Raw genomic sequence first — 23,669 nt, 5'->3', positions numbered from 1 at the left:
TGAGCTGGGCTGCCGCACATGGCCAGGCGGCCTAGCACCCTGCGGGAGGCAGCCCGCGCAGCCGGGCATCAGGTCCCAGGAGACTGCCCGCCTCCACAAGGCCCTGCTGTCTGGTGGGGCTCTTCGCCGTGTACCCCCACGCTCTCCCAATCTCTTCCCCTCTGCCAAGTCTGTGGACCGGCGTCCTCTCCAGGGCTGCAAGACCTCCCTCCCGGAGCCAGTTCCGATGCCCCTGGGGAGGGCGCGGGGAGAAGCCGAGGGCACCCAATGGGGAAACAGGTCGCGGTGCTCCCATTAAAGCGAGGGAGTTGGAGCTCGCCTGGGGGCAGAAGCGAGAGCCAGGCTGCTGAGGGCTCGTTAAATCTTCATCTCTAGAGCCAGACGGGCAGCCTCGGTTACAGATGGCGCAGCGGGGCCTACAGCCCCCGGGCTGGCTGGGCCCGGGCACTTGCTGTGTGTAGACGGTGTGACGGCGTGACGGCAGCTGGGCCCCTGGCCCCGAAGCCGAGCCCAGGACTCGCAGTGGGCCTCCGAGGCCTATCATGACAGTCACGGGAGCTCAGGACAAGATGCTCCAGGGCGCGGAAAGGGAGTGCCCGCCGGGTGCCAGGGGCTGTGCGGGGACCTGAACTCTAGAGGGAAGGGCAACGTGGGCGCCGACAGCACTGCAGGCCGGGCCTCGGGGCTCAGAGCCGGGCCAAAGCGGGGAACGCCGCTGGGAAGGGGCATTACATGGGCGCCTCCACTTGCAGAGGTGGCGTGACCTTGACTCCGCTTCCCCCTCTGCACCTCAGTTTCCTCGCCAGTGAACTGGGGACAGCAACGCCCCCCTCCCGGGTGCGTGGCCAAGAAGAGCAAACAGCACACAGCAGACGTTTCCCAGGCGGGCCGCGTGTGCGCAGGAAGACGCGGCCGGGCCCGCACCGCAGTCGCGGACGCAGAGGCGCCAAGGGCGCCACGGCCTCGGAGTCACCCGCAAAAGCTCTGCCGCCAACAACCCCGGGAACCGCACGCATGCGCCCCCCGTGCCGTCACAGTCACGTGCCGGAGCGTTCGGCTCTGGCCTCGGGAGGCTGGCTCTGATTGACAGGCAGGCTGACCCGTCAGCGGGAAGCACTCCCCGGGTGTCGGGCGGAGAGGTTGTTAATTGGGCACAGTCTCGGCCGGGGGCGGGTTCCTTGCCGCCCTGGTTACTATGACGCCCGGCCCCCGCCCCCTCGGCTGGCCGCCATCTTGTTGTTGATCCTACCCAGTGGGCAGCGCCGGGAGCTGGACCGAGCGGCCGGTGCGGGGCCGCTGCTGCGGGGCTCAGCCGCCTGCGCCGCCTGCCAGGGGCGGGCAGAAACCTGGAGGCCCGGGGGGCCCAGCTCCCGTGGGGAGCCGTGGGCGCCCGCTGCCCGGGCCGGGCCGGTGAGTGACAGGACCCGGGCGGATGGACCGGCCTGACGGCCGCGGGGCGGGCAGCGGCGGGCGCGGGTCGGAGCGGGCGCGCGCAGGGCTGGGATGTCGCACAGCATCTCCGGAGCGTCCCGCCGGCCGCCCGCGGAGCCTCCCCGGTGCGGGCGCCCGGCCTGGGGACAGCCTCGGGGTGGAGGTCCGAGCGCCCCGCGCTCGGGGGAGCGGGACACCGGCGTCTCTGCGCGAAGCCCTGGGCGCTGGAGCCGCAGCGCGGACGCGTGCCCGCTGCCAGCCCGGTGCCAGCCCGGTGCCCTCCGGGGCGCTCCCGGGCGGGAAATCCCCTTCCTCTTGCTTCCATGTCGCTCCTGCGAGGGGTTTGCAGGCGGCTCGAGACTCAGCCCCGCGCACGCCCCGCGCGCCAGGCAGGCCGGTGCCGCGGCCCTGCGGGTCGGAGGGACGCAGGCCCCGTGCCCGCCGCTGCCTCCCGCGCTCCCCGGAGCTCAGCGTGCGCTTCTCCCCGGAGGGCCTGTCGATGCCCGCGATGCCCGACTGGTGTGGGGACCGACGTCTCTGGTCCCCGACCCCCGCTGCTTGGAGCTGTGGCAGCTCCCTCCTCTGGCACAGCGGCCTGGCTTCCCTTTGCCTGCGAGGCGATGAGACCCGGAAACGTAGGAAGGTGTTAGGGTCAGAAAAAGATGCAACTTTTTTTTCTTCTTTTTTTGTGTGTCGTTGCGCGTGGTGTGGGATTGCCAAATGAACTTCTAACCGACGACGTGTATCCTGCCCGTGGAAGCCGGCCCCCAGGCCCTCTTCCCGCGAGGGTGCGAGGCTGGCGACCCGGGGCCGGGGCGCAGGAGAGTCCCGGGTGCGGGAGCACCCTTCTCGCCCCCGGCGGTTCCCTGGCCTCCCGCACAGGCTCCCGCATGTGGTCACGTAGAGAGCCTGCACCGGGCCGCCACCAAGTCAGGCAGCGATCCTTGGAGCCCTGGGGTCAGGACCTGGTCACCTTCCGGTGTAATTTGTGGGGAACCCTCTCCCGCTCTGGAGAGCCTCACTTGGAGGGGGGCGGGGTTGAGTAGTCTTTTGTTTGTTTATTTCATTACCTTCCCTCCAGTCATTTTTTGAATCTTGAATGAGTTTTGACCTTGGTGAGACCAGTTCCGTGAGCAGTTCTTTTTTTTTTTAAATTATATATATTTTTATTGGTTTCAGAGAGGAAGGGAGAGGGGGAGAGAGAGAAACATCAATGATGAGGGAGACTGGTCGGCTGCCTTGGGCAGTTCTTGATACGGAAGGAGGGAGACACTGAAACATTAGAAGCTTCTCAATATTGTCCCAAGCTGACCACCCCTCCCCACCCTGATGTACCGCGTCCTTTGAAATGTAAGGCAGCCACGTGGTTAAGTTTTTGCTGTTTTCTGTTAAAATAACCCCAGGTTAGGCTCACAGCCTGTTATGGCCTTTCTGAGATGTAGCAGCAAGTGACAGACTCTCCCCTTAGTGAGTTTTCAGCACTAACGTTTGCATATAATTTTAGGGGTTCGAGGGCTCATTAAAGTCCATCCATGGTGTAACCCTGTGTTAGAACTGCCGCCCCAAGGAGATTCTAGAATCCCCAAGAACTTTGCCTGCCTGTGAGAATGCTTTACAACCTCCTGAGGATTTACGATGCTGGATTCAGTATGGTATTCCCCAAAGGTGGCTACGCGCGGCGGCACTTCGGTGCTGGGCATCTTTACTTGCCAGTGAGAATGTTGTTGTAACATAGCAGACCCTCTGTCCCCTGAAGCTCCTTTGTCCTCCTGTCGTTTGCCTGGAGATGTCAGCACCTGTAACCGTGAGAACAGACACCCTGCACGCCCGGAGATGCTCCTTGAAGTGAGAATCGCTGCACGTGTGCGGGATGAGACCCGTCCTAACGCGCTCAGGGCGCTGCTGGCCAGCTGGCCTCCGCCCACCTCTCAGGGCTGAGCCGGCCTAATCCCCGCTAATCAAACGGTTTACCGAACATTCCACACACGTTAGTGATTTCTCTGCACAGATCACCAGCTGGATCCATGAGGTCTGCACCCTTTGGGGTGCCCTGCTCCTTCAGCTTCACGGCTTCTTCTCTGGTGCCCAGCTCGGGCCTTCCTGCCTCTGGAACATTCCGCGAGCGTCCCATCCCGGGGATGCTCCACGGCCTCCGAACCGCAGCGGCGGCATTGCCCTGTGCAGAACAAAGTGGGACCTGCTCTTTTAAAAGTAGTTTCTGTTTCCTCCGATAAGTCTTAACCCCTTCACTACAGAGACGGGATTTTTGTGTCCTTGTGCCCCTGCATGTGGTAGATGAGGACCAAATGTTTACAGAAATGTGCGCAATTTACCCGAGTTGGGAATACCCTCCGTAACCCAACAGGACGGAGGGGACGGGCAAGTGGAAGTGGGGCTTGGGGGCCATGGCGCCCCACTCCCTCCCCTGCTTGACATGGGGGACAGGTGCCTGGCGGCCATGGGGCCGTCCTCAGTGCCGAGGACGGGCCGAACTGAGGCCTGAAGACAGGAGCTCCGCATCTCCGGAGTGGCTGTGGCCCGCCGCCTCCGAAGGTGCCCGTCTGGACTCGGGAGACGTGTTGGTGAGCATGGCACTGGGTGCTGAGATTCTAGGCTCTCTCGGCCGCTGCGAACGAACCCGTCCGCCGTCCTTGCTGCTGGCTCTCCTCCCCCTGCTGCCCTGAGCCCCGGGGCCGGTGCTGGGCAGGGCCCGGCCGGGGAAGGCTGCAGGTGCGCTGGCTCTGGCGTGGGGCGAGGGCGCTTGTCCCCGTGGATCTGCGCTCTTGCCCTGATTTTACATCAGATTCATGTCTCTCCCCTGACTGCAGCAGGATGCGAGCAGTGGATTCTGAGAGAAAACAAACCTCTTGGTTCTTTAGTGACAGGTGATCAGGACCCCCCTGAAGTTGCATTTAGGAAGGAGGCGTTACAATGCGATCTGATGGGCCGCGCGTTCACTCATGCTGGGTCCCTGTTCGGGGCTCTGTTTTGTTGGGCTCAGAAGCTGCTCCTGACCTCCGCTGTGCAGTGCAGGCTGGGAGCAGGCACGGACCGGCTCTTTTCAGGTCTAAAATTTACACCAGGAAAGGAGAGCACCTGGAAGCCCATGAGAAAATCAGGGCACGGTACGATCGAATGAACACTTACAACTAACTGTAACCAAAAGGTCACTCAAGACAGGTGTGGGTGAGGGCGAAGAAATCGGAGCAGAGCCTCCGCGCACAGCTGGTGGGGATGTGAAATGATGCAGCCACTTTGGAAAACAAGCTGGCCGTTCTTTAAAGGGTTAAACGTGGATTCCTGTAGACCCAGCAGTCCCACTCGGAATTATTCCCCGGGAGAGGCAGGCGTGGCCACACAAACGTGTGTGTGTGTGTTCACAGCAGCGTGTTCGTGAAGCCACGGGAGAAACGACTTCCATTATGTCAGCTGCTCCTGGTAAAAGGAAATGTGGTGTGTACATGAAATGGATAGCATGTAGCAATAAAAAAGAACAGTGCTGACACATGCTGCAACATGGGTGAACCTGGAAAAATCATGCTTCAGTGAAAGACACCAAACACACGGATCACATACCGTGTGAGTGTTCATGTGGACTGTCCAGAAGGCACATTTCTAAACCCAGGCAGTACACTGGCGGGTGCTCAGGGCTGGGGTGGGTGAGGGGAACGGAGCTAACGGGTTTGCTCTAAGATTGTAGTGATGGCTGCACATCTTTGCAAATATGCCAAAACCATTAAATTGAACACTGTAAATGGGAGGAATTACATCTCAAAGCGGTTATAAAAACACAACTTGCATATAAGTAATATATGTTCACTAATTTTAAAAGAGAGAACATATGAGTAACAAGAAATAAAAATAGCCGAAACCGGTTTGGCTCAGTGGATGGAGCGTCGGTCTGCGGACTCAAGGGTCCCGGGTTCGATTCCGGTCAAGGGCATGTACAATGGTTGCGGGCACATCCCCAGTGGGGGATGTGCAGGAGGCAGCTGGTCGATGTTTCTCTCTCATCGATGTTTCTGGCTTTCTATCCCTCTCCCTTCCTCTCTGTAAAAAAAAAAAATCAATAAAATATATTAAAAAAAAAAAAAAAAAAAAAAGAAATAAAAATAAAGGCGCACCCATAACTTCGCTGTTAGTTTTAGTGTATACCCAGGCTTTCTTTCCTGTCTTACAATTTTTATAAAAAGGAGGTCATGTGTACATCCTGATGTGGGCCTTCTGGCAGTCAGCGCTGATTATAAACATCTGGTGGGTCCGTGATGCGTCTGCACCCAGGGCCGCTGGCAGGGAGTGCGGGGAGCTGGGCGAGGGCAGTGGGGAGTGGCGGGCGCTCAGACCCTGTCTGAAAGGTCACTGTCGCTCAGTTCCAGCCAGTGTGCTATCAGATCTTGTGACTTTCTTTTTAAGAAAACCAGAAATCCAGATTTTTATGTGAAATTTCCCAAATTTTAAAATTGGCAGTGAATTAAAATTTGAGCCATTTTAAAAAAATACATTTTTATTGATTTCAGAGAGGAAGGGAGCAGGATAGAGAGAAACATCAATGATGAGAGAGAATCATTGATTGGCTGCCTCCTGCACGCCCCACACTGGGGACCTAACCCGCAACCAGGGTATGTGCCCTTGACCGGAATCTGACCTGGGACCCCTCAGTCCACAGGCCGACGCTCTATCCACTGAGCTACACCAGCCAGGGCAAAATTTGAGCCATTTCACTGGTCAAAGAAAACTCTACTGGAAACGGTGAAGTTTTGGATTGCCTACTGTGCATGTTCCCAGCTGAGTGGGACAAGGTGACGCTGTTTGCTGTCAGCCCCGGTGCCATAGACCAGTGTCCCTCAGCGATGCATTAAGTGCCGTGGTTCTCCATATTTTGCACTTTCCGTTGGTGAGTTTGCCGCCTGCAATGGCTCCCCAGCCTGGGCCGGAGGGCGCGCTGCCTGATCTTCCCAAGCGCAGGCCGTGCCCCGCGGAGACAACGCGCCTCGGCCCCGCGTGCTCAGGCGGCAGCTGCAGGGCTGGCGCTGGAGGTCGGCGTGGCGAGCAGAGCTGGGGAAGGCGGCGTCTAATGGAGATGTGCCTGAGAGGCCATGTCGTGTGTGAGGAGATCTGGGAGGTGTGTATTGATTGGATGGCAGAGGGTGGCCAGCGGCTCGCAGGAGCAGCACGCCTCTCCCGCAGGCGCCGCGGGCCGTGCGGCTCATCGGTGTGCGCAGCGACTCTGAACAGAACTCCTCCGAGTCCCGGGCGGTGCTGCGCTCCGGCTCGGGCTGCCTGGTGGAGGGCCATGCCCTCTGTGGTGCTTGCTCTCTTCCCTGCTCGGTCCTGTCTGTGATCCGTGCCGTTGGCTGGTGGGCGTTGGGTGGTTTCTGGTGTCTGGCTGTTAGGAATCCAGACGCAGTGCGTGTTCTGCACAAGTCTGTGTGCACATGTTCAGAGGAGCCGCTCCGGCTCCCAGGCTGGCTCAGGGGGCGCTGACTCGGGAAAAGCTGACGAGCAGTGAGTCCTGCGGGCCGGGCCGGTTCTGTTCTTCCCCCGTGGTCCGCAGGTCCCGGCGGCATCTTCCATCCGCCAGGTGTCGGAGGGAGCGCTGTGGGTATTGCGTTGAGGCTGGGAGTGGAGGTCGCCAGGGGCTCGCAGTAGACACAGGCTTCTGGGGTGCGGGGTCTGTTTGCTGTAAAACGGACTTCCGTCCTTGTCGTGTGTCTGGAACTCCGTTGGTTGACGCGGCCAGGAGGCTCCCGGCACCCATAGGGCTCACCGAATCCACCCTTCGTCTCGCAGGGAGCCCGCCCTGGCGTTGGTGCCCGGTTTCCAGACGGTGCCCCCTCTTTAGACCGCTGGTCACGGGGAGCACGTGTTGGGACTTGACAGTTTGAACTCACAGTAACTTTACAGCTTGGGCTTCCTTGTCTGGTGCTCCCCCGGGGGTGGGATTGGAAAGCTGGCGCCTGCGGGGGTGCCGGCTAGTGTGCTGGATTGTGACTTGGGAGCGGCAAGCAGTGCTTTTGGAGGTGAAGACTGATCCCTCACACCCCTCCCCGGCGGCAGTCAGACGTTGGCACCCTCTGCCTGCTCAGAGCTCTGCCCGGCACGTGGCCTCCTGTCCATCTTTGGCTTCCTGGACCCGTGTTCAGTGGCCGCTGGACTCTGTAGAACTGGGTTATCAGAATTCTCTCTTAAAACTCTCCAAATCTCTTAAATAATTAAATTGATTCTTATGAAGCTGCTAAAATGGTATTTTTTGGATGTAAGGTAGAGGTTTAAATGAATGAAAATTTCATGTGGAAATTTGTTGAAGTGAGAGAATGATTCTTTAAATACTGCTGCTTTAGAGGGCATTTTATTAAAATTTTTAAGTGTCTATATTTTATTTATAGTTTAAGTTTTTGGGGGGAAGAGAACCAATACATAATATTCCTCTTACTCTGTTGGGATCTTTAGTTCCTGGTCTGCATGTTTTTTTCTTGAATATCTAAGTGGATGAGAGAAGGAATTTACTTTATTTTCCATCACCATTTATCCCCCTATACCCTCTTCCATCTCCACCCCCCCCCCCCCCCCGCAGTCACCATATTGTCTGTCCATGAGTTCTTTCTCTTTTCCTCCACCCCCTAATCGTACCCCCCAGGAATTTTTTTTAACAGCCCTATGAGACTAGTATAGTCCATTCATTTCACGTTTGAGGAAACTGAAAAGGCACAATAATTAGCATGGGTAAGTTTAATTGAAAGAATGATTAACTGAAAGAGGGTATTGGAGTGAGGAGAGATTGGCTGTAAGAGGAAGAGAGAACTCCAAATAACAGGAGCAGCCGCGACCTCCAGGCTGACACAGACCTCCAGGGAGAGCGGCCGAGCTGCGACCGCGCCTTGGAGGAGAGGAGAGGCGGCTGGCCTGCCTGGTGCAGAGAATGGCGCCGCCCTGGCAGGTCCTGGCACAGTTACCCTCGGCACCTGGGGCAGTCCGCCTTCTAGGAGGGGGGAGGAGAGCGCTGTTTACGGTTTTCCTCCCGTTACTACGATGAGTTACATTGGCTCCGTCGTTAGAGATTTAGTCCGCCTTGCATTTCCATTTTGTCATGTTGTATTGTTTTTTCCTATGTCATCGGATTTGTTTTGCTAAACATTTTTAAAGGATTTTTGTGTCTGTTCATGAAGGATATTGGTCTATAATTTTTTCATTTCTCTCTCTTATGGTAAGTTTCCTTTTTAGATTTTGTTATCAGGGCTACCTGAATTCATAAAACAAGTTAGAAAGTGTTTTTTCTCTCACTGTTTTCTGAAAAACGTTTGTACACTCTTAGTGTAGTTTCTTTAAAATGTTTGGAAGAATTCACTAGTGAAACCACCTGTGTGGGGAGTGCTCTTTGGAAAGATTTTTGATAAATTTCTTAATAGAGACTTTATAGTCACCGCGTGTCAGTTTGGGTGCGGTGTGTTGTGAGGACTCCTGTGTTTTCTAGGTGCTGTGCTTACTGAGCCAGCTGTTCACGCTGTCGCCGGCTTGAGCCTGCAGGGGTTGCAGTGATGCCCCTCATCGCGGCCAGTGGTCACGTGTGTGTCTGACTCCCAGAATCCTGAGAGCTCTGCAGGTTCAGGCTTTCAGTTATTTTAACAATATGTATGTTTTTATTGGTTTCAGAGACGAAGGGAGAGGGGAGAGAGAGAGAGAAACATCGATGAAGAGAGAATCATTGATCGGCTGCCCCCTGCACGCCCCTCACTGGGGATCGAGCATGTGCCCTGACTGGGAATCGAACCGTGACCTCCTGGTTCATAGGTCGATGCTCACCCACTGAGTGTCTTTTCAGGTGTTGATGTCTCAGGAGGGTCAGGAAAGGAGGCGAGAGAAGGAAGAGGTTTGGAGCTGCTTCTGAGGAAGGATGCTGCTGTGAAGACATCAGGCACACACCTTCCTAAGGGGCGTCGTCGGTGGGTCTGTGTGGGGAAAGCGAGTCCCCATCTCCGGAGCTCCGGGCGTCTGTGAAGTAGGTGGAAGTGTGTGTCTACCACTTAAAGGTGCTTAACTGGTGATTCTGGCGTTTTACGAGGGCAGGACACGGCCGTCATCGAATCTGCTGGAAGCAGTTACACAGGCGCCCACGTTCACGAGCTGCTTGTTGCTCACCTGCTTCTGGGCGCCCTCTGATGAGGCCTCGTCTACGGGAGGGGTGCCCTGTCACTGTGGGTGCTGTGGGGGCCCCCTGAGGTCTCCGGCCTGGCTTTGAGGGGCTGACTGATACAGGATCTCGCTGTCTGGCCGGGAGCGGGGAAGGCCTCGCAGGAGGACAGGCGCCGAGGAGACCGAGCAGGGCCTCGCGGGGGAGACCTGAGGCCTCGGCCCTGTGAGGAGCAGCAGGCGCGCCCCAAAGAGCAGAGCTTCGCGGAGCTGCTTTTGCTGTGGACGCTTCATTGTGTCCCGACAACGGCCGAACGCAGTCAGCGCCCACGTCTGAGGAGCGGGGTCTTTGTCGCGTTTCCGGTGTCTGCAGAGCAGCATAGCGTGTGACCCCCCGCGGAGAGGAGTGCTCTGGACGGCGGCCGGCCTGATGGGAGGCGTTGCCTCTTGGTGCCCCTTTTAAAACAGGGCAGACTCAGGAGTCCGAAGCCCTTTGGCGTGCCAGCGGCTTTGCGATGTCATTGAGACGGAAAGACGGGCGCTACTTCACGGTTCCGTCCTTCCTCAATCTGGAGGGCCCTCCTGTTTTAACCGGAAGCTTCCGTGTGAGGGGCTCTGAAGGAGCCTCCGGGTCACCGGACCAGCTCAGTCTGTGGCCAGAGGCTTGGCTCCACCTCTCGGTGTGGGAGGGCTCCTGTCCCCCTTGCGCCGCTCGCAGCGCCACGTGGTGAGCACTGGCACAGGCAGCCGGTCTGTGCTAGGAATGGCCTCCACTTACCAGCCCAGAGTGACAGCTACGTGACCGTCGGGTGAGGGACAAGAATTACTGTTCTCTCGTTTCTGTGCTGAAATGGAGCAGCCTCTGTTACAACCATGTTATGGTGAGGGGGATGCCAGGTAGGAGGTACCGGTCAGTTTCCCAGTCACTTAAGTGTGCTCGCCGGGGCCTCAGGCCTCAGCCTCCCCTGCTGAGCGCAGCCTGCCCTCCGCTGAGTGCACTGGGACGGAGGGGGGGGAGCAGCGTCACCGCCACAGCAGGAGCCTGGATGGGAGAGCAGGCCGGCCCCGGCCCTTCGCATCTTTCTCTCACTTGTGCCGAAGCTCCTCTTTCATTCGGGGTCTCCACTGGGATGGGCAGTATGAGGGACGGAGGCCAAGATGTTCCCCATTCTATATTTTGGCATTTTAGACAGTTTCATTTTTTAAAAAGATTATATATATCCTATATGATAAAAGGCTAATACGCAAATTGTCCCCTCGGGAGTTCGACCAACCAGGAGTTTGACTGCCCACTATGACGTGCGCTGACCACCAGGGGGTGGCGCAGAACGAAGGAAAGCCCTGGCCAGCAGCCACTAGGGACCCTACCTGTGCACAAATTTCGTGCACTGGGCCCTAGTGTGTGTGTGTGTGTGTGTGTGTGTGTGTGTGTGTGTGTGTGTGTGTATTTCAGAGAGGAAGGGAGAAGGAGAGAGAGAAACATCCATGATGAGAATCATGGATTGACTGCCTCCTGCACACGCCCCGCTAGGGATCCAGCCTGCAACCCAGGCATGTGCCCTGACTGGGAATTGAACCGTGACCTCCTGGTTCATAGGTCAGTGCTCAACCACTGAACCACACCAGCCAGGCCAAACATTTTTTTAAATTGATTTGTAGAGAGAGGTAGAGGGAGAAACATGGATGAGAGAGTGAAATGTAGAACCGCTGCCTCTAATATGCCCCCCTACTGGGGATTGAGCCCCAAACCCAGCATGTGCTCTGCCTGGGAATCGAACCGGCAACCTTGGTGTGCATTGGACATGCCCAACCAACTGAGCTACACCGGCCAGGGCCAGACAGTCTCATTTAAGTGTTCTGTGGTTCTCTGTTCCTCTTAGAACCACGTCTCCTAGCCACGTGCTTCCTGGGTTTGACCGTGGTGGGATGCACCTGTAAACGGGCTAAGCAGAGACTCCCCTGACCGGGTGTGGCTCCTGTGCTGCTGGGTAAGGTCCACCCACTCAGTCGTGAGCGGACACTTCAGGCGAGGAGGGAGGGACACCTGGCTCCTCCTCTCTCTTCGTCTCCTCATTTTGGTTTCCCCGTGTCACTGGGACCTCAGTCCTCCCCTTTTCCCACTCATTCCAGCACAGTTGGGAAAGGTATTTTCAGAAGGATCTTTGCTAAAATATGTGTGTGCGTGTGAGTGTGTGTGCGCGTGTGTATGTGTGCGCGTGTGCGTGTGCGTGTGCGTGTGTGTGGAAGCACAGGTTTCTTATTTTATAAGTCCAGTAAAAACAGGAACGGGGTTCACGGGGCTCCAGCTTTTCTCTTTGTCCTAAGTTAATTCTCTTCTGGCCGTTTCTTGATGGGCTGACACCTCTCGGGCCTCCTGCCAGCTTCCCATCCCTCCTCGCTCCCTGCTTGCTCGCAGCCTGGTGTTCTCAGGAGGATGTCACTGCCCCTTGATCCTGGAGAGGACCCAGGAGTCTGAACGGTTCCTCACCTCTTCTCGGAGGACAAACAACAGAATAGACGCCGTTAGCCTTCCCGGCTCTGTTTCAAGCCCGGTTGCTCTGGGCCTCCGCACACCCCTCTGGCTTCTAGGTGAGGGGCGGGCCGGGCCCTGGTAGGCGGGAAGGGCAGGCTCGGGGTGGCAGCCCCTCTCCCTTGGAGAACATCCGTCCTCATTCCGTTCTCAGAGGAGAAGGGTGTGAGCCCCTGCCTGCCTCACACAGTCCGGGCCCCGGCGGGCAGGATGGTCACAGCCTCTGGGGAAAAGCCCGCACGGACTTGGCTTCGGGAGGCGTTAGGCTCTGCTCATGGGCTTGAGAGCCGCTGTCGCAACCTTTCGGGCCGCACGGGCCACCCGCGGTCCGCGGAGCACGGGTTGGCGACCGCGGCCTTCATGGTAGTTTCCTGCTGCGGCCTGTGTGCCCGGGGCTTCAGGGCACGCGCTGTCTTTTCCCTCCGGGTCTATATGTTTCTGAAACTCGCTTTCCGAGTGCAGAACTATCCAACCAGCTTTGGGTGTGGCTTTCCTGTTAGAACGGCTTACCGGCCCATTTTGTTCTTTTTTAGCTGAGGGATTTTGCTATTTTGACCTTGGATTATATCAGAGAGTACAAAACAAACTGAAGATACATTATTGCCAGAATTTTACTTAGCATTCCTGACTAAGTGTAAACTTACATTTTAAAAAACTGAGATACATTTTGTATGATTTTTAAAGGGCACGATACTGCTGTGCTTTTAGCGCTTAAGTGGATGTTTGACTTCAGAAGAGGTAGTAAAGTATTGGAGTTACAAACCATTTCTTTTTTTAAAATATATTTTATTGATTTTTACAGAGAGGAAAGGAGAGGGATAGAGAGCTAGAAACATCGATGAGAAAGAAACATCGATCAGCTGCCTCCTGCACACCCCCCACTGGGGATGTGCCCGCAACCAAGGTACATGCCCTTGACCGGAATCGAACCCGGGACCCTTCAGTCCGCAGGCCGACGCTCTACCCACTGAGCCACACCGGTCAGGGCCTTAAGTTCTCAAACACACCTGTGGAACCTGAAGGCACCCAGGTGCTTCCCTTTATGAAAAGATTGCGTGTCAAACTCACGTAGTTGATCTGAGTTATAAAAACACGTTGGCACCGAACTTGGACTGGTAACCAGACTTCTTCGAGTGCGTGTCCGCCGACCGGCGTGCTGCGTGCGCCTGGGCTGCCCCAGCGCCGTGCGGCCGGTGCGTCTCGCTGTGGAGCTGGGGCCCTCCACCTTTCCGCTCCGGATCTCTCATCGGCATCGTTTCAGAGTCCGAAGGCAGAATTTTGCCGTTTCTTTGTGTGTTGATTTGGAATTCTGTCCTGTGGCCAACATGCCTTGTCCTCTGTAAAGCCACCTCTTTGTTCTGGTCCCGGCCCTAGATTAGTCTGTAAACGGTTTTTATTTACCACCCTGATAGGAAGGAAAGGAAAGGGAGAACTTGTCCTTCACAGACGCTTTTCCGTGTGTACATACTTGTACCCTCCCGTACACATCTGTAGCAAACATGTGCATACAGCATTCACCCAGCTGTTGTATGTGTGGCTGCCAGGTGCCAGACACCACTCCGCCATTTAGGATAATATATAGTGACCTAAACAGACAGTCTTTCCTTCATGGAGTTGACATCATCATAAAAATAAACACAGACGTTATCGATAAATAAAATATATGTATGTCAGAAGAGGGTGAGTACCGCGGAAAGGAAGAAAAAGCAGAGCAGATTCAGGGGGACCGAGAGCCCATGTGGGTTTGCAGTTTAAACGTAAAGAGAAAGACATGTGAGCTCTGATCCTCCTTTCCAGCCCTCTTGAAGGAAGCGAGTGAGTGAGCCATGTGGGTGTCAGGGGGAGAATGGTCCAGGCGGAAGGAAAGGAAGGTGCAAAGGCCTTCGGGGCAAAGTGCCCGTGTGCCAGGCGGTGTGACCAGTGAGGTGCTGAGCGTGGGGAGGCTAGGAAACGCGATGGAGAGGATGGGGCGGGGGGACCACAGGTCTGTGGGATCTGGCGGGCTCCGGTACGGGACTGACTTTGGCGTTGGCCGAGATGGGGCGAGATGGCAGGGTTTTGAACTGAGAAGTCACACGCTCTGACTCAGTCCCGGTCCTCGTGGCTGCTGGGTGGTACCTGTTGTTCCTGGTTGTGTGCAGTAGGGGGAGTCGGGGAGAAGTATGGCACAAGCTAGGCTTTCCTTTGCCAGAACAGACACTTAGAACAAGGTTAAGTGGGGTTTTGACGAAATCATGTTGTGGTTGCAATGACTTGACCCAGTAGGTGATTCCATATCCCTAAACGGAAGACGTGGATTCAGTCCTCTCTGCCACTGTGAGTCCTTCACGCTCATGGTGCGCTGTTACCCAGGAGGCTCTTCTGCAGTGACTCAGTTCATTCCGGCAACCTTTGCTTTAGAGCTTCCTTTGTGCAGGAACGCCGCGGTCCTGGGTGGAGATGAGAGGAAGGTGTGGTGGGACCGACGGGGACCTAGACGGCTGCGCAGTGCTGTTGTGAGAGCAGCACAGGCTGCCCGAGGGCCACGCGGGTGTGTCCAGGACCCCGGCTCGGGGCGTGGAGCCTGGGAAACCCCTGAGCACAGGGAGTCTGGTCCTGGAGGAGACCTAGACAGTAGAAGGCCAAGCAAAGACGCGCTGCCTCGAAGCTCTGCTGGTCTGCCTGGCGGAGTGGGGTTGGGGGGGGCGGGCGCGGGGTGCAGGCGCGGCGTCTTTTTGTGGAGAGCAGTGAGGTGGAACATAGTTTCCTGGCAGCTTCCGGTTAAGACAGTTTTGCAACAGTGTTCGTGTGTAGCTCGTTTTGCACATCAGTATGAGGTTCAGGAAAAAATAATTGATTGGACTCTTGCAGGTAAAACCATGTTCCTGCTCCACAAATACTTTATTTTTCAGTCTTGAACTTTTCAGGTGTAGTCTTGCCGGTACCTTCCTAGCTTTAAAAATATATTCAGGCCCTGGCTGGTGTTGCTCAGTGGATAGAGCATCTGCCTGCCGACTGAGAGGTCCCAGATTTGATTCTGGTCAAGGGCACATGCCGGGGTTGGGGGCTCGACCCCCAGGAGGGGTGTGCAGGAGGCAGCCATCAATGATTCTCTCTCATCAGTGATGTTTCTACCTCTCTCCCTCTCCCTTCCTCTCTGAAATCAATAAGAATATATTTTTTAAAAATAATAAGAATATATTCAGTAGTAAGGAAGGTGCCCACTGCTTTAACTTGCTTGAGAGAAAATGGACATTACAAGGAGGGTCTTTGAAGACCAAGCGCTTTTCCTTGTCCCACTGGTGGGTATAAGGTCAGCGGGAGGAAGGCCCGGGGGTGCGGGACATGGTCCGAACTTGATGAGGTCTGAAGCCGAGTTCCTTGGGAAAAGCAGGACGTGTTTCTGATTCTCAGCTCACCCAGGAAGGGCTTCCCGCCGGGAATCCGGGGGGACCTGCTCACCCGGGCAGAAGCCCTCCCTCTGAGTCGGGGACCCTTCCCAGCGCTGGCCGTGGGGAGTCTGAACGGAAGGAGCTCGCGTTGCTTCTGGGTTTTGTCCTGAACGCTCCTCTGTGAACGGACAGGGACGGCGGCTTTCCTGGCGCTGGAACGTACTTTGCGGCTCTAAAACCAAATCTTTCCGAGAGCCCGGAAGGGGCCTGGGAACTGGCAGAGGGAGAGAAGGTGGCTCTTGTGCATAAAGGGAGCGGGAGGAGACCGGCATGGCACCTCAGCTAGCAGGTCACCGCCTGCCCTCGCCACGCACTGCGGGGCCAGCACACCGCAGGCCCGGCTCCGGCTCGCGAGCAGACGCCGAGGGGGCCAGCTCGGCCGGTGCTTTGACTCCCTCCTCCCTTTCCTCTCTGCGCAGACGCTGCCCAGCTCCCTGGCGGTGGCCCATGAGCTGCGTCCTCTGCCCCCGGCGCGCAGCGGGCCCCCAACGCGATGTGTGTTTGTCAAACCATGGAAGTGGGGCAGTACGGCAAGAGCGCGAGTCTGGCCGGAGACCGCGGGGTCCTCCTGGAGCCCTTCATCCACCAGGTGGGCGGCCACAGCAGCATGATGCGCTACGACGACCACACGGTGTGCAAGCCCCTCATCTCCCGCGAGCAGCGCTTCTACGAGTCCCTCCCGCCCGAGATGAAGGAGTTCACCCCCGAGTACAAAGGTGGGTCCCTGGGCTGCACGCCCTGCACGCCGGGCGCGGCTTCCGGCTGGCCCGGGGGCGAGGCGAGGCGAGGGGAGGGGAGGCGACTGGGTCTCTGTTGTCTGGGAGCAGCTCAGCCGTGTTGTTAGCAGATCCAATCCCAAAGCATCAGCGAGGTCTTTAGGGCCCGGGGGCTCATCGAGGGGGCCATGCGGGGTCAGGGGGGAGCTTGCTGGGAGGTGAGGCGCACCTTCCTGGCCCAGAGGAGGGAGGGGTGCTTTCTGGGCTGTGGCAGTGAGTGAGGCCGCCGGGTCTGTGCTGCTGGAGTGCACTTAGGACTCAGAAACCGACTTCTGAACCCCCTTCCTAGGGACTTCCTGAGGACGCGTCCCAGGAGGGAGCCAGCCAGGTCTGGGAGATGGAGAGGATTGTAGAAAGGATGGGGGGGGGGAGGCGGGACTCGGGTTGAGTGTCGACCTATGAACCAGGAAGTTACTGTTCAATTCCCGGTCAGGGCACATGCCCAGGTGGCGGGCTCCATCCCGGGGCGGGGGCTGGGGGTGGGTGCAGGAGGCAGCCAATCAGTGATTCTCTCTCATCATTGATGTCCTAGCTCTCTCCCCTCCCTTCCTCTCTGAAATGAATAAAAATTATATTTTAAAAATGAAATAAATGGGTAGAGGGTAGATGATGTCGGTGCAGGTGTCACCGAGGGCACATTAGGTGCGAGTGAGAGCTCCAGATGAGAGCGGGGAGCTCCAGAGGGGCCCAGGATCAGGGTGCGGAGCCCTGGGAGGCGGCTGGGAAGCTGCCTCTGGAAAGACGGTGCCGTCTGGGGTCCCGCGCTGGCCCGTGCGCTCAGGGCAGGGGGTGTGTGCCGAGCGCCGCGCCAGCCGTCGGTGCGACCTTTGTTGACGGGCTGCCTGTTTTCCAACAGGGGTGGTGTCCGTCTGTTTCGAGGGGGACAGTGATGGTTACATCAACTTAGTGGCCTACCCGTACGTGGAAAGCGAGGCGGTGGAGCAGGACGACACGCCCGAGCGGGAGCAGCCGCGGCGCAAGCACTCCCGCCGGAGCCTGCACCGGTCCGGCAGCGGCAGCGACCACAAGGAGGAGAAAGCCAGCCTGTCCTTCGAGACCACTGAGAGGTAGGGGGCAGCACCCCTCCCCCTCGCAGGCCCTGCCCCTGGGTGCTTGTGGGCAGTAGGTCGAGTTGGGGGCAGTGGCTGTTGGTCTTGGGCCACCCATGTAGGGCGACCTATCCCGTGTGTCACCTCACCGCGGAGACTTCCGAGGGTGCCGGGGCCGGTTGTCAAAGAAGCCAGCTTTGTGGCTCTGAAAGGGGGTCACAGAAAGGCACCCACGAATGGCCTCAGCCGTGCCCCCCGCCCCCAGAAGAAAAGGGGACTTTCGTCACGCTGAGGGGGCTGGCGGGCTCCCCACTTCAGTTAAAGGACCGATCTCTGCCGGCGCCACCCTGTTGGGGTTGTCAGCGGCTCAGGAGAGGACAGTGACATTGACGTCGCTGTAGCAGCCGCCCCGGCCTCCACCGCCGCGCTCTGCCATTGCCAGGACGGCCTCGCCTGCGTGGCCCTGCTCCGTGTGGCCCTGCTCCGCGTGGCCCTGCTCTGCGTGGCCCTGCTCCGCGTGGCCCTGCTCCGCGTGGCCCTGCTCCGCGTGGCTGTGCGGCAGCGCACCTGCGGTCACTCCCAGCACAGCCTTGCGTGAGGCTGCGGTCACGTCCTGATGTTTCCGTTGGCGGCGTCTTCTCACCAAAAGCCCTGTGCGCCTGACTGCCTCCAGGAAGGGAGTGCCCTCCTCGCTGGCCGCTGCCCTGGCCTGCTCTTCTCCGCGACTTCCTCTTCCAGGCCGATGGGGGCGCCAGCAGTGACACTTGTGTCTGCTCTCTCCTCAGCTCCCAGGAGGCAAAGAGCCCGAAGGCGGAGCTGCACAGCCACTCGGACGTCCCCTTCCAGATGCTGGACGGCAACAGCGGCCTGAGCTCCGAGAAGATCAGCCACAACCCCTGGAGCTTGCGCTGCCACAAGCAGCAGCTGAGCCGCATGCGCTCCGAGTCCAAGGACCGGAAGCTCTACAGTATCCTTCTGCCGCTCTTCGGCGGCGGCGGCCCGGGACCCGCTGCCCTGTCGGCGCCCTCAGTGCCACGGCCAGACCTCCTGCTCGGGCTCCTGGTCCCATCTCCCTTCCACGGGCCCTGCCCCCCTTCCTCCTCACGGCAGAGCGCACTGTGTTCTGCCTTTGGGGACCAGTAAGACTGACTCTCCACTGCCTCTCTGAAGCACTCGGCGCCTGCCCTCGGGGGGGGGGGGGGGGGGGGCGGGTAGGGAAGGTGCTGCAGGCAGGAGGGTTAGCTGAAGACGTGGCGGAAATGACAGGAGCCCAGGCCACAGAGCGTTTGAGCACAAGGCCCTGGAAGTACCAAGGGCTGCGTTTTAGATGTACAGCCCACGGGTTTGAGGCTAAGTCAGAAAACGGCCTGATAGAGCTTTACCCCAGCTTCTTCTTAGGACTCCTGTTGGGAATGTTAATCCGGTTTCTCATCTTTATGGTAGTGCCACGACCGTCTCCTTAGGTCTCCGGCCCGGCGAGGCCCTGGCGGCCGGGGCGGGGCGCGGCTGGCTTCCTGGCGGTGCAGGGGTGTGTGTGAGCCCCCCGAGTCTCCTTCAGCTTTATGTGCTGTAAGACGCAGCTAAAGGAGAGAAACGGTGACTTCAGCGGCGGTGGCGCACACAGTGGCGTTACTCCCGTAAAAGGAGGGGCGTTGTGTTAGCTGCAGCGTGGAGGCGCCTCGAAGACCTTTTGCTAAGTGACAGAGCCAGGCACGGGCCGGGGGCTCTGTGACGCCACGACACGAGGGACCTGGAACAGGCAGACCGGAGGCCGGGGGAGGAGCGGGACCAGGGCTGAGGGGCCGGGGAGGAAGTGACGGTGCCGCCGCTTCTGGGTGCGGTCTGGGGAGTTGTGGAGGCAGCGGGTGGTGATGGCGGCACAATCATGTGACTCTGCTGCAGGCCACTGAGCTCACACCTAAATACTGAAAGCAGCAAATGGTATGGTGTGTGTGTTTCACCGCAGTACAATGTTTATTTTATTTCTTGGTTAATCCTCACCCAAGGATATTTCCCCCATTGATGTTGAGAGAGTGGGAGGCAGGGAGGGGGGAGAGGGAGACATCCATTGGTTGCCTCCCACACGCACCCCTGCTGTGGCCGGGATCGAACCTGCAGCCCAGGTACGTGCCCTTGGCCAGGAATCAAACCACGCTCTACCACGGAGCCACACCGGCCAGGGCATACGCGTTTGGTGAGGGAAGCCGGTGCTGGGCGTCCCCGCGGGGGCTGGCGGGCCGGGGCCGTACGGAGCGCCTGCTGTCGTTCCCTTGACCTCGGCCAGAGTTCCTGCTGCTGGAGAACGTGGTGCACCACTTCAGGCGCCCGTGCGTGCTGGACCTGAAGATGGGCACCCGGCAGCACGGCGACGACGCGTCCGCCGAGAAGGCGGCCCGGCAGATGCGCAAGTGCGAGCAGAGCACGTCGGCCACGCTGGGCGTCAGGGTCTGTGGCATGCAGGTGAGAGCCAGGTGCCGCCGCCAGCTGGAGGGGCCCTGTCCCCCGCTACCCAGGCCGGGTGTCCTCCTGCCAGAGCGTGAGCCCGGTGCTGAGCGCCTCCCCGGGTGCATGTTCCCGGAGCCGCTGTCCGTGTCTGGTGACTCGGGTCTGGGCTCCAGGTACCCGGCTGCCGGGAGAGCCGGTTGCCGGGACGTTGGGGCAAGTAAGACTCTGGTCCGTCAGATGTTCCTAGTTTGAGTCCAGCTTGGAAAAGGACTTCAAAGTGATGGCAGAGGACTTGCAGGCTGGGCGCCCCTCTCCCGGCCGTCCTGCGGGGACCCTTCGGGCGCACCTGGCCCGCCGCCTCCGTTGTGGGGTTAGCAGGAAAGCCCAGCTTGGTCAGAAGTACTTTCCAGACGGTGCTTGCCCAGGGCGCTGAGGCCATCAGACGCCCTGGCACTCACCCTGTCTGTCTCCTGGGGTTTCAGGTGTACCAGCTGGACACAGGGCATTACCTCTGCAGGAACAAGTACTATGGCCGGGGGCTCTCCATCGAAGGCTTCCGCAGCGCCCTCTACCAGTACCTGCACAACGGCGTGGACCTGCGGCGCGACCTTTTTGAGCCCATCCTGAGCAAACTGCGGGGCCTCAAGGCCGTGCTGGAGCGACAGGCCTCCTACCGCTTCTACTCCAGCTCCCTGCTCGTCATCTACGACGGCAAGGAGTGCTGGCCCGAGTCCTGCCTGGACCGCCGCTCCGAGATGCGTCTCAAGCACCTGGACACGGGGCTGCCCGAGGTGGCGCCACCCTGCGGCCCGAGCACCAGCCCGGGCAGCTCCAGCAGCACCAGCCTCGAGGGCGTGTCCTCTCCCAAGGTGGACGTCCGCATGATCGACTTTGCACACAGCACGTTCAAGGGCTTCCGGGATGACCCCACCGTGCACGACGGGCCGGACCGAGGCTACGTGTTCGGCCTGGAGAACCTCATCAGCATCATGGAGCAGATGCGGGACGAGAACCAGTAGGCCCAGCTCGGGGCCCGGAACCCCTCCCTCTCCACCCGCAGGCAGGGACCACTGATCGGAACTCGCCGTGAGGACACACAGACTTGCTTTTAAAGGGTTATATTTCTCTTGGGTATAAACTAAAAGAAATGTTTTTAGCTGTAGCCTGGCATCCATATATATATAACCCAGAGGAGAGCAGAGCACACGTCCTCAGCCAGGCTCTGCAGCTCCGCCTGCTGTGTCCAGGCTGACTCAGTGGAGGTGCCCCTGGGGGGCTTGCAGCAGGGACAGGGTGCCCTTGGACATTGGTTTCTCTTGCCTAGGTTTTTGGGGCCTGTGGCTGCAGGGCCCTGCTAATTGTGGGGTGAAGCCCTGGGCTCATGCAGGGCCCCTCCATGCCCATTCACCCTTCGTTCCTTGGAAGTAGAGGGATTGGGTGCCCCTTTCTAGGGGCATGTACCCTAGTGTTGTGGGTGTCAGCCTCTCTTTGACTGACGCTCCCAGGGCACTACAAGGCCAGCTGTGCCCAGCTGGGGCCCTCCATTCTGTTCCTGGCATGAGGCTGGATTCAGAATCTGGGCTGACGCCGGCTGAGGGCTGAGGGCTGAGGGCAGGCCCTGGGATTCCCAGGCCCTCGGGCACTTGGACCTGCTGCTCTTCCTGCCTGCACCCCCAGCCAGCCTTTCTCACCAAGATCCCTGCCTACGGAGTCCCCGCCCCTTGTCCCACTGAAGGGGGCCCTGCTCCATTTGCCGAAGAGCCTGTCCCACCAGGCCTCGGGGCGTCTGGCGGCTCTAGCCCAGACGGTGTCCGCAGTTCTCGTGCCGTGGGCGGGAGTCCCGTCCTCTGGGTGGGCAGCTGTGCTGCTCCGGGTGGGCTGCTGCTCGCAGGCTCGGGCTGTGGTCCGCTCAGGGTCTCGCTTCCCCAGCCAAGCTCCAGGCAGCAGCCCAGGTCGGGAGCTCTCCGCTTGGGAGGGAGAGCTGCAAGCTGGCCTGCACACAGGCACACGGTCTGCACCCGATGCAGGGCCCGGGCTCTGCTGGAGAGCTTTGTCTTCTCGGTCCTGGAGTCCATCAGTCTGTCCATTTGTCCATCTGCCAGCTCCAGTCTCGGGATCCTCCCCTGGGTGTAGCCTTGTTCATTAGTGAGAACGGATTTCCTTCCTGCTTTCCTCAGCAAAGGATCTCGCTCCCATTTCTGAGGTGAGCTTTGCCCCTGTGCCCTTCAGCAGGTGCTGCCTTTTCACGAAGAATGGGGAGCAGAATGCATTGTGGGAGGCGTTTCCCTGCTGGCCCAGCACCCTCTGTGGCCTGGAGTGTGGCCCCTTTAACACTCAATACTGACAGTGCAGGGCAGGCCCCGGAGGACCCCTCCCTCCCCTCCCCATGGCCCAGAAGCCTGCCGCCTCCACTTGTGGCCAGGAGGTGACACTGCACTCCCCTAACCATTGCCAAGGTTAGTGCCCTCCCCTCGGAGCCCAGGGCCACTGCCACGGTCACTTCGGGCATTAAAGGGAAGCTTGCTGCCAGTGTCTGAGAGGCCTTGGTGGCTGAGGGGGGTTCCCTGGCCTCAGATGCAGCCTCAGCATCTTAAACGGGCTCCTTGATGGGCCCCATCTCGCTCGGCCTCTGACGCTGTGCCAGTGGTGGGCAGGTTCCCATTCCTTGGGCCTGGGGGGACAGCTTGCTCGTCCTGGTCCGTAACGACCGCCTTCGCTCCTGTACCTCCTGTGGCTTCAGCCATCGGGCAGCAGCTCTTCATAGTGTAGCCCGCCCTTTCCCGGCAAGGCAGAGGCGGAGACGGCCCAGCCCGGAGGTGTGCTGTGCCTCCCGAGTTCTGTATTTGGGGAGCAGATGTACCCTCTTATAGTGTCTTCCTGGCACTAGGAGCAGGGGCCTGGGATTTGCTGCTTCTCCCCCAGGGGGGTCCCCTCTTTTCAGCACTTCTGACACTTGGAGACCAAGCCCTGTTACCGGGCAGGTGGTGGGCATGTGTGTGCGCTCACCCCTTCCCCACTGCTCTGCCAGCGCCCTGTGCCCACCGGGCCCTGCCTTCCCAGCCCCAACTTGGGACCAAAGTGAACCGTGGGATCACGGTTGGAGCACTCGAGTGACCCTTGTCCATAGCGCTTCCTTAGGCCAAGTGACACTAGCCCCTGGGGGTGGCATTGGGTGGTGCTTAAAGAGGAAGGGACCAGTTTAGCAATTAGCCAGGGACCCCCCCCTCCCCCATTGGGGCCTGTGCAGGGGGCGTGGGGACTCCTAAGGGGCCAAAGGCCTAGGCTAGTTCCATAGCCGCTGCTCACTCGCTCGCACCTGGCCACGTGCACGCCCCCTAGATGCAGATTGCTTTGAACTTCAGTGCTCTTCAATTTGGTTTTCTTTGTGCCGATTTAAAAAGTGGTTTAATGAGGAAAAAACTTGGAGAACCCTGGGAGAATCCTTTGCGTCTCCCGGAACTGTAAGGCTTTGCCTCGGAATCGCTTCTTGCTCCACTTTCCTGTCCACGCCGCCCGAAGCCTGCGCCGGGACACTCGTGGCCGGGGCCGCGTCGGCGCAGTGGCGCGTGTGCGGGACGTTGCGTGCGGGGAGGGGTGCTTAGACCCCGGGCCGAGCTGCTCCTTTCCGTCCGCCCCGCGCTGCCCGCCCGCTTGTGTCTGAGGTCGTGTCTGTCGAAATAAAGCCGCTAAAACTCAGCGTGTCCGCGTCTTTGTGAAGACCCCGCGGCTCCGGAAGTCAGGCGGCCCGCCCACCCCGCGGCCCCGTTCGCTCCTCCCGGGCCGGGCCGGGCCGGGCCGGACGGCGGACGCTGCAGGCGGCCTCGCCCTTGGCGCCAGTTCCGCCTTTGGATCCGCCAATGGCCAGCTGACCCGCGGGTCC

The 23,669-nt window shown here is 59.0% G+C and overlaps 1 protein-coding gene across 4 annotated transcripts; it reads left to right on the top strand.

Annotated features, from left to right (window-relative positions):
* The first annotated feature begins 1,344 nt into the window (after window positions 1–1,344).
* On the top strand, window positions 1,345–23,485 carry IP6K1 (inositol hexakisphosphate kinase 1). Of its 4 annotated transcripts, none has more exons than XM_008155534.3 (6): window positions 1,345–1,410; window positions 15,939–16,235; window positions 17,152–17,362; window positions 18,130–18,311; window positions 19,629–19,804; window positions 20,272–23,485. In XM_008155534.3, the coding sequence occupies exons 2-6, from the start codon at window positions 16,013–16,015 to the stop codon at window positions 20,806–20,808; spliced, it is 1,329 nt and encodes a 442-aa protein (XP_008153756.1). In that variant the 5' UTR covers window positions 1,345–1,410; window positions 15,939–16,012; the 3' UTR covers window positions 20,809–23,485. The 4 variants fall into 4 exon arrangements, with proteins under 4 accessions (XP_008153756.1, XP_054585412.1, XP_054585410.1 ...); XM_054729437.1 differs by lacking the exon at window positions 1,345–1,410 and adding an exon at window positions 6,947–6,958; XM_054729435.1 differs by lacking the exon at window positions 1,345–1,410 and adding an exon at window positions 9,405–9,427.
* The last annotated feature ends 184 nt before the right edge of the window (window positions 23,486–23,669 follow it).

The sequence above is a fragment of the Eptesicus fuscus genome, chromosome 18 (genome assembly GCF_027574615.1).
Source record: "Eptesicus fuscus isolate TK198812 chromosome 18, DD_ASM_mEF_20220401, whole genome shotgun sequence".
Lineage (NCBI taxonomy): Eukaryota > Metazoa > Chordata > Mammalia > Chiroptera > Vespertilionidae > Eptesicus > Eptesicus fuscus.
The sequence above is the reverse complement of the archived record's forward strand: the minus strand, read 5'-3'. Positions and strand labels throughout refer to the sequence as shown.

Excerpts from the sequence above, each read along its gene's own strand:
- IP6K1 (XM_008155534.3), top strand. The coding sequence starts at position 16,013 with ATGTGTGTTTGTCAAACCATGGAAGTGGGGCAGTACGGCAAGAGCGCG. Across the intron at positions 17,363-18,129 it reads TCCTTCGAGACCACTGAGAG|CTCCCAGGAGGCAAAGAGCC; the intron begins GTAGGGGGCAGC and ends CTCTCTCCTCAG. Across the intron at positions 19,805-20,271 it reads TCAGGGTCTGTGGCATGCAG|GTGTACCAGCTGGACACAGG; the intron begins GTGAGAGCCAGG and ends CTGGGGTTTCAG.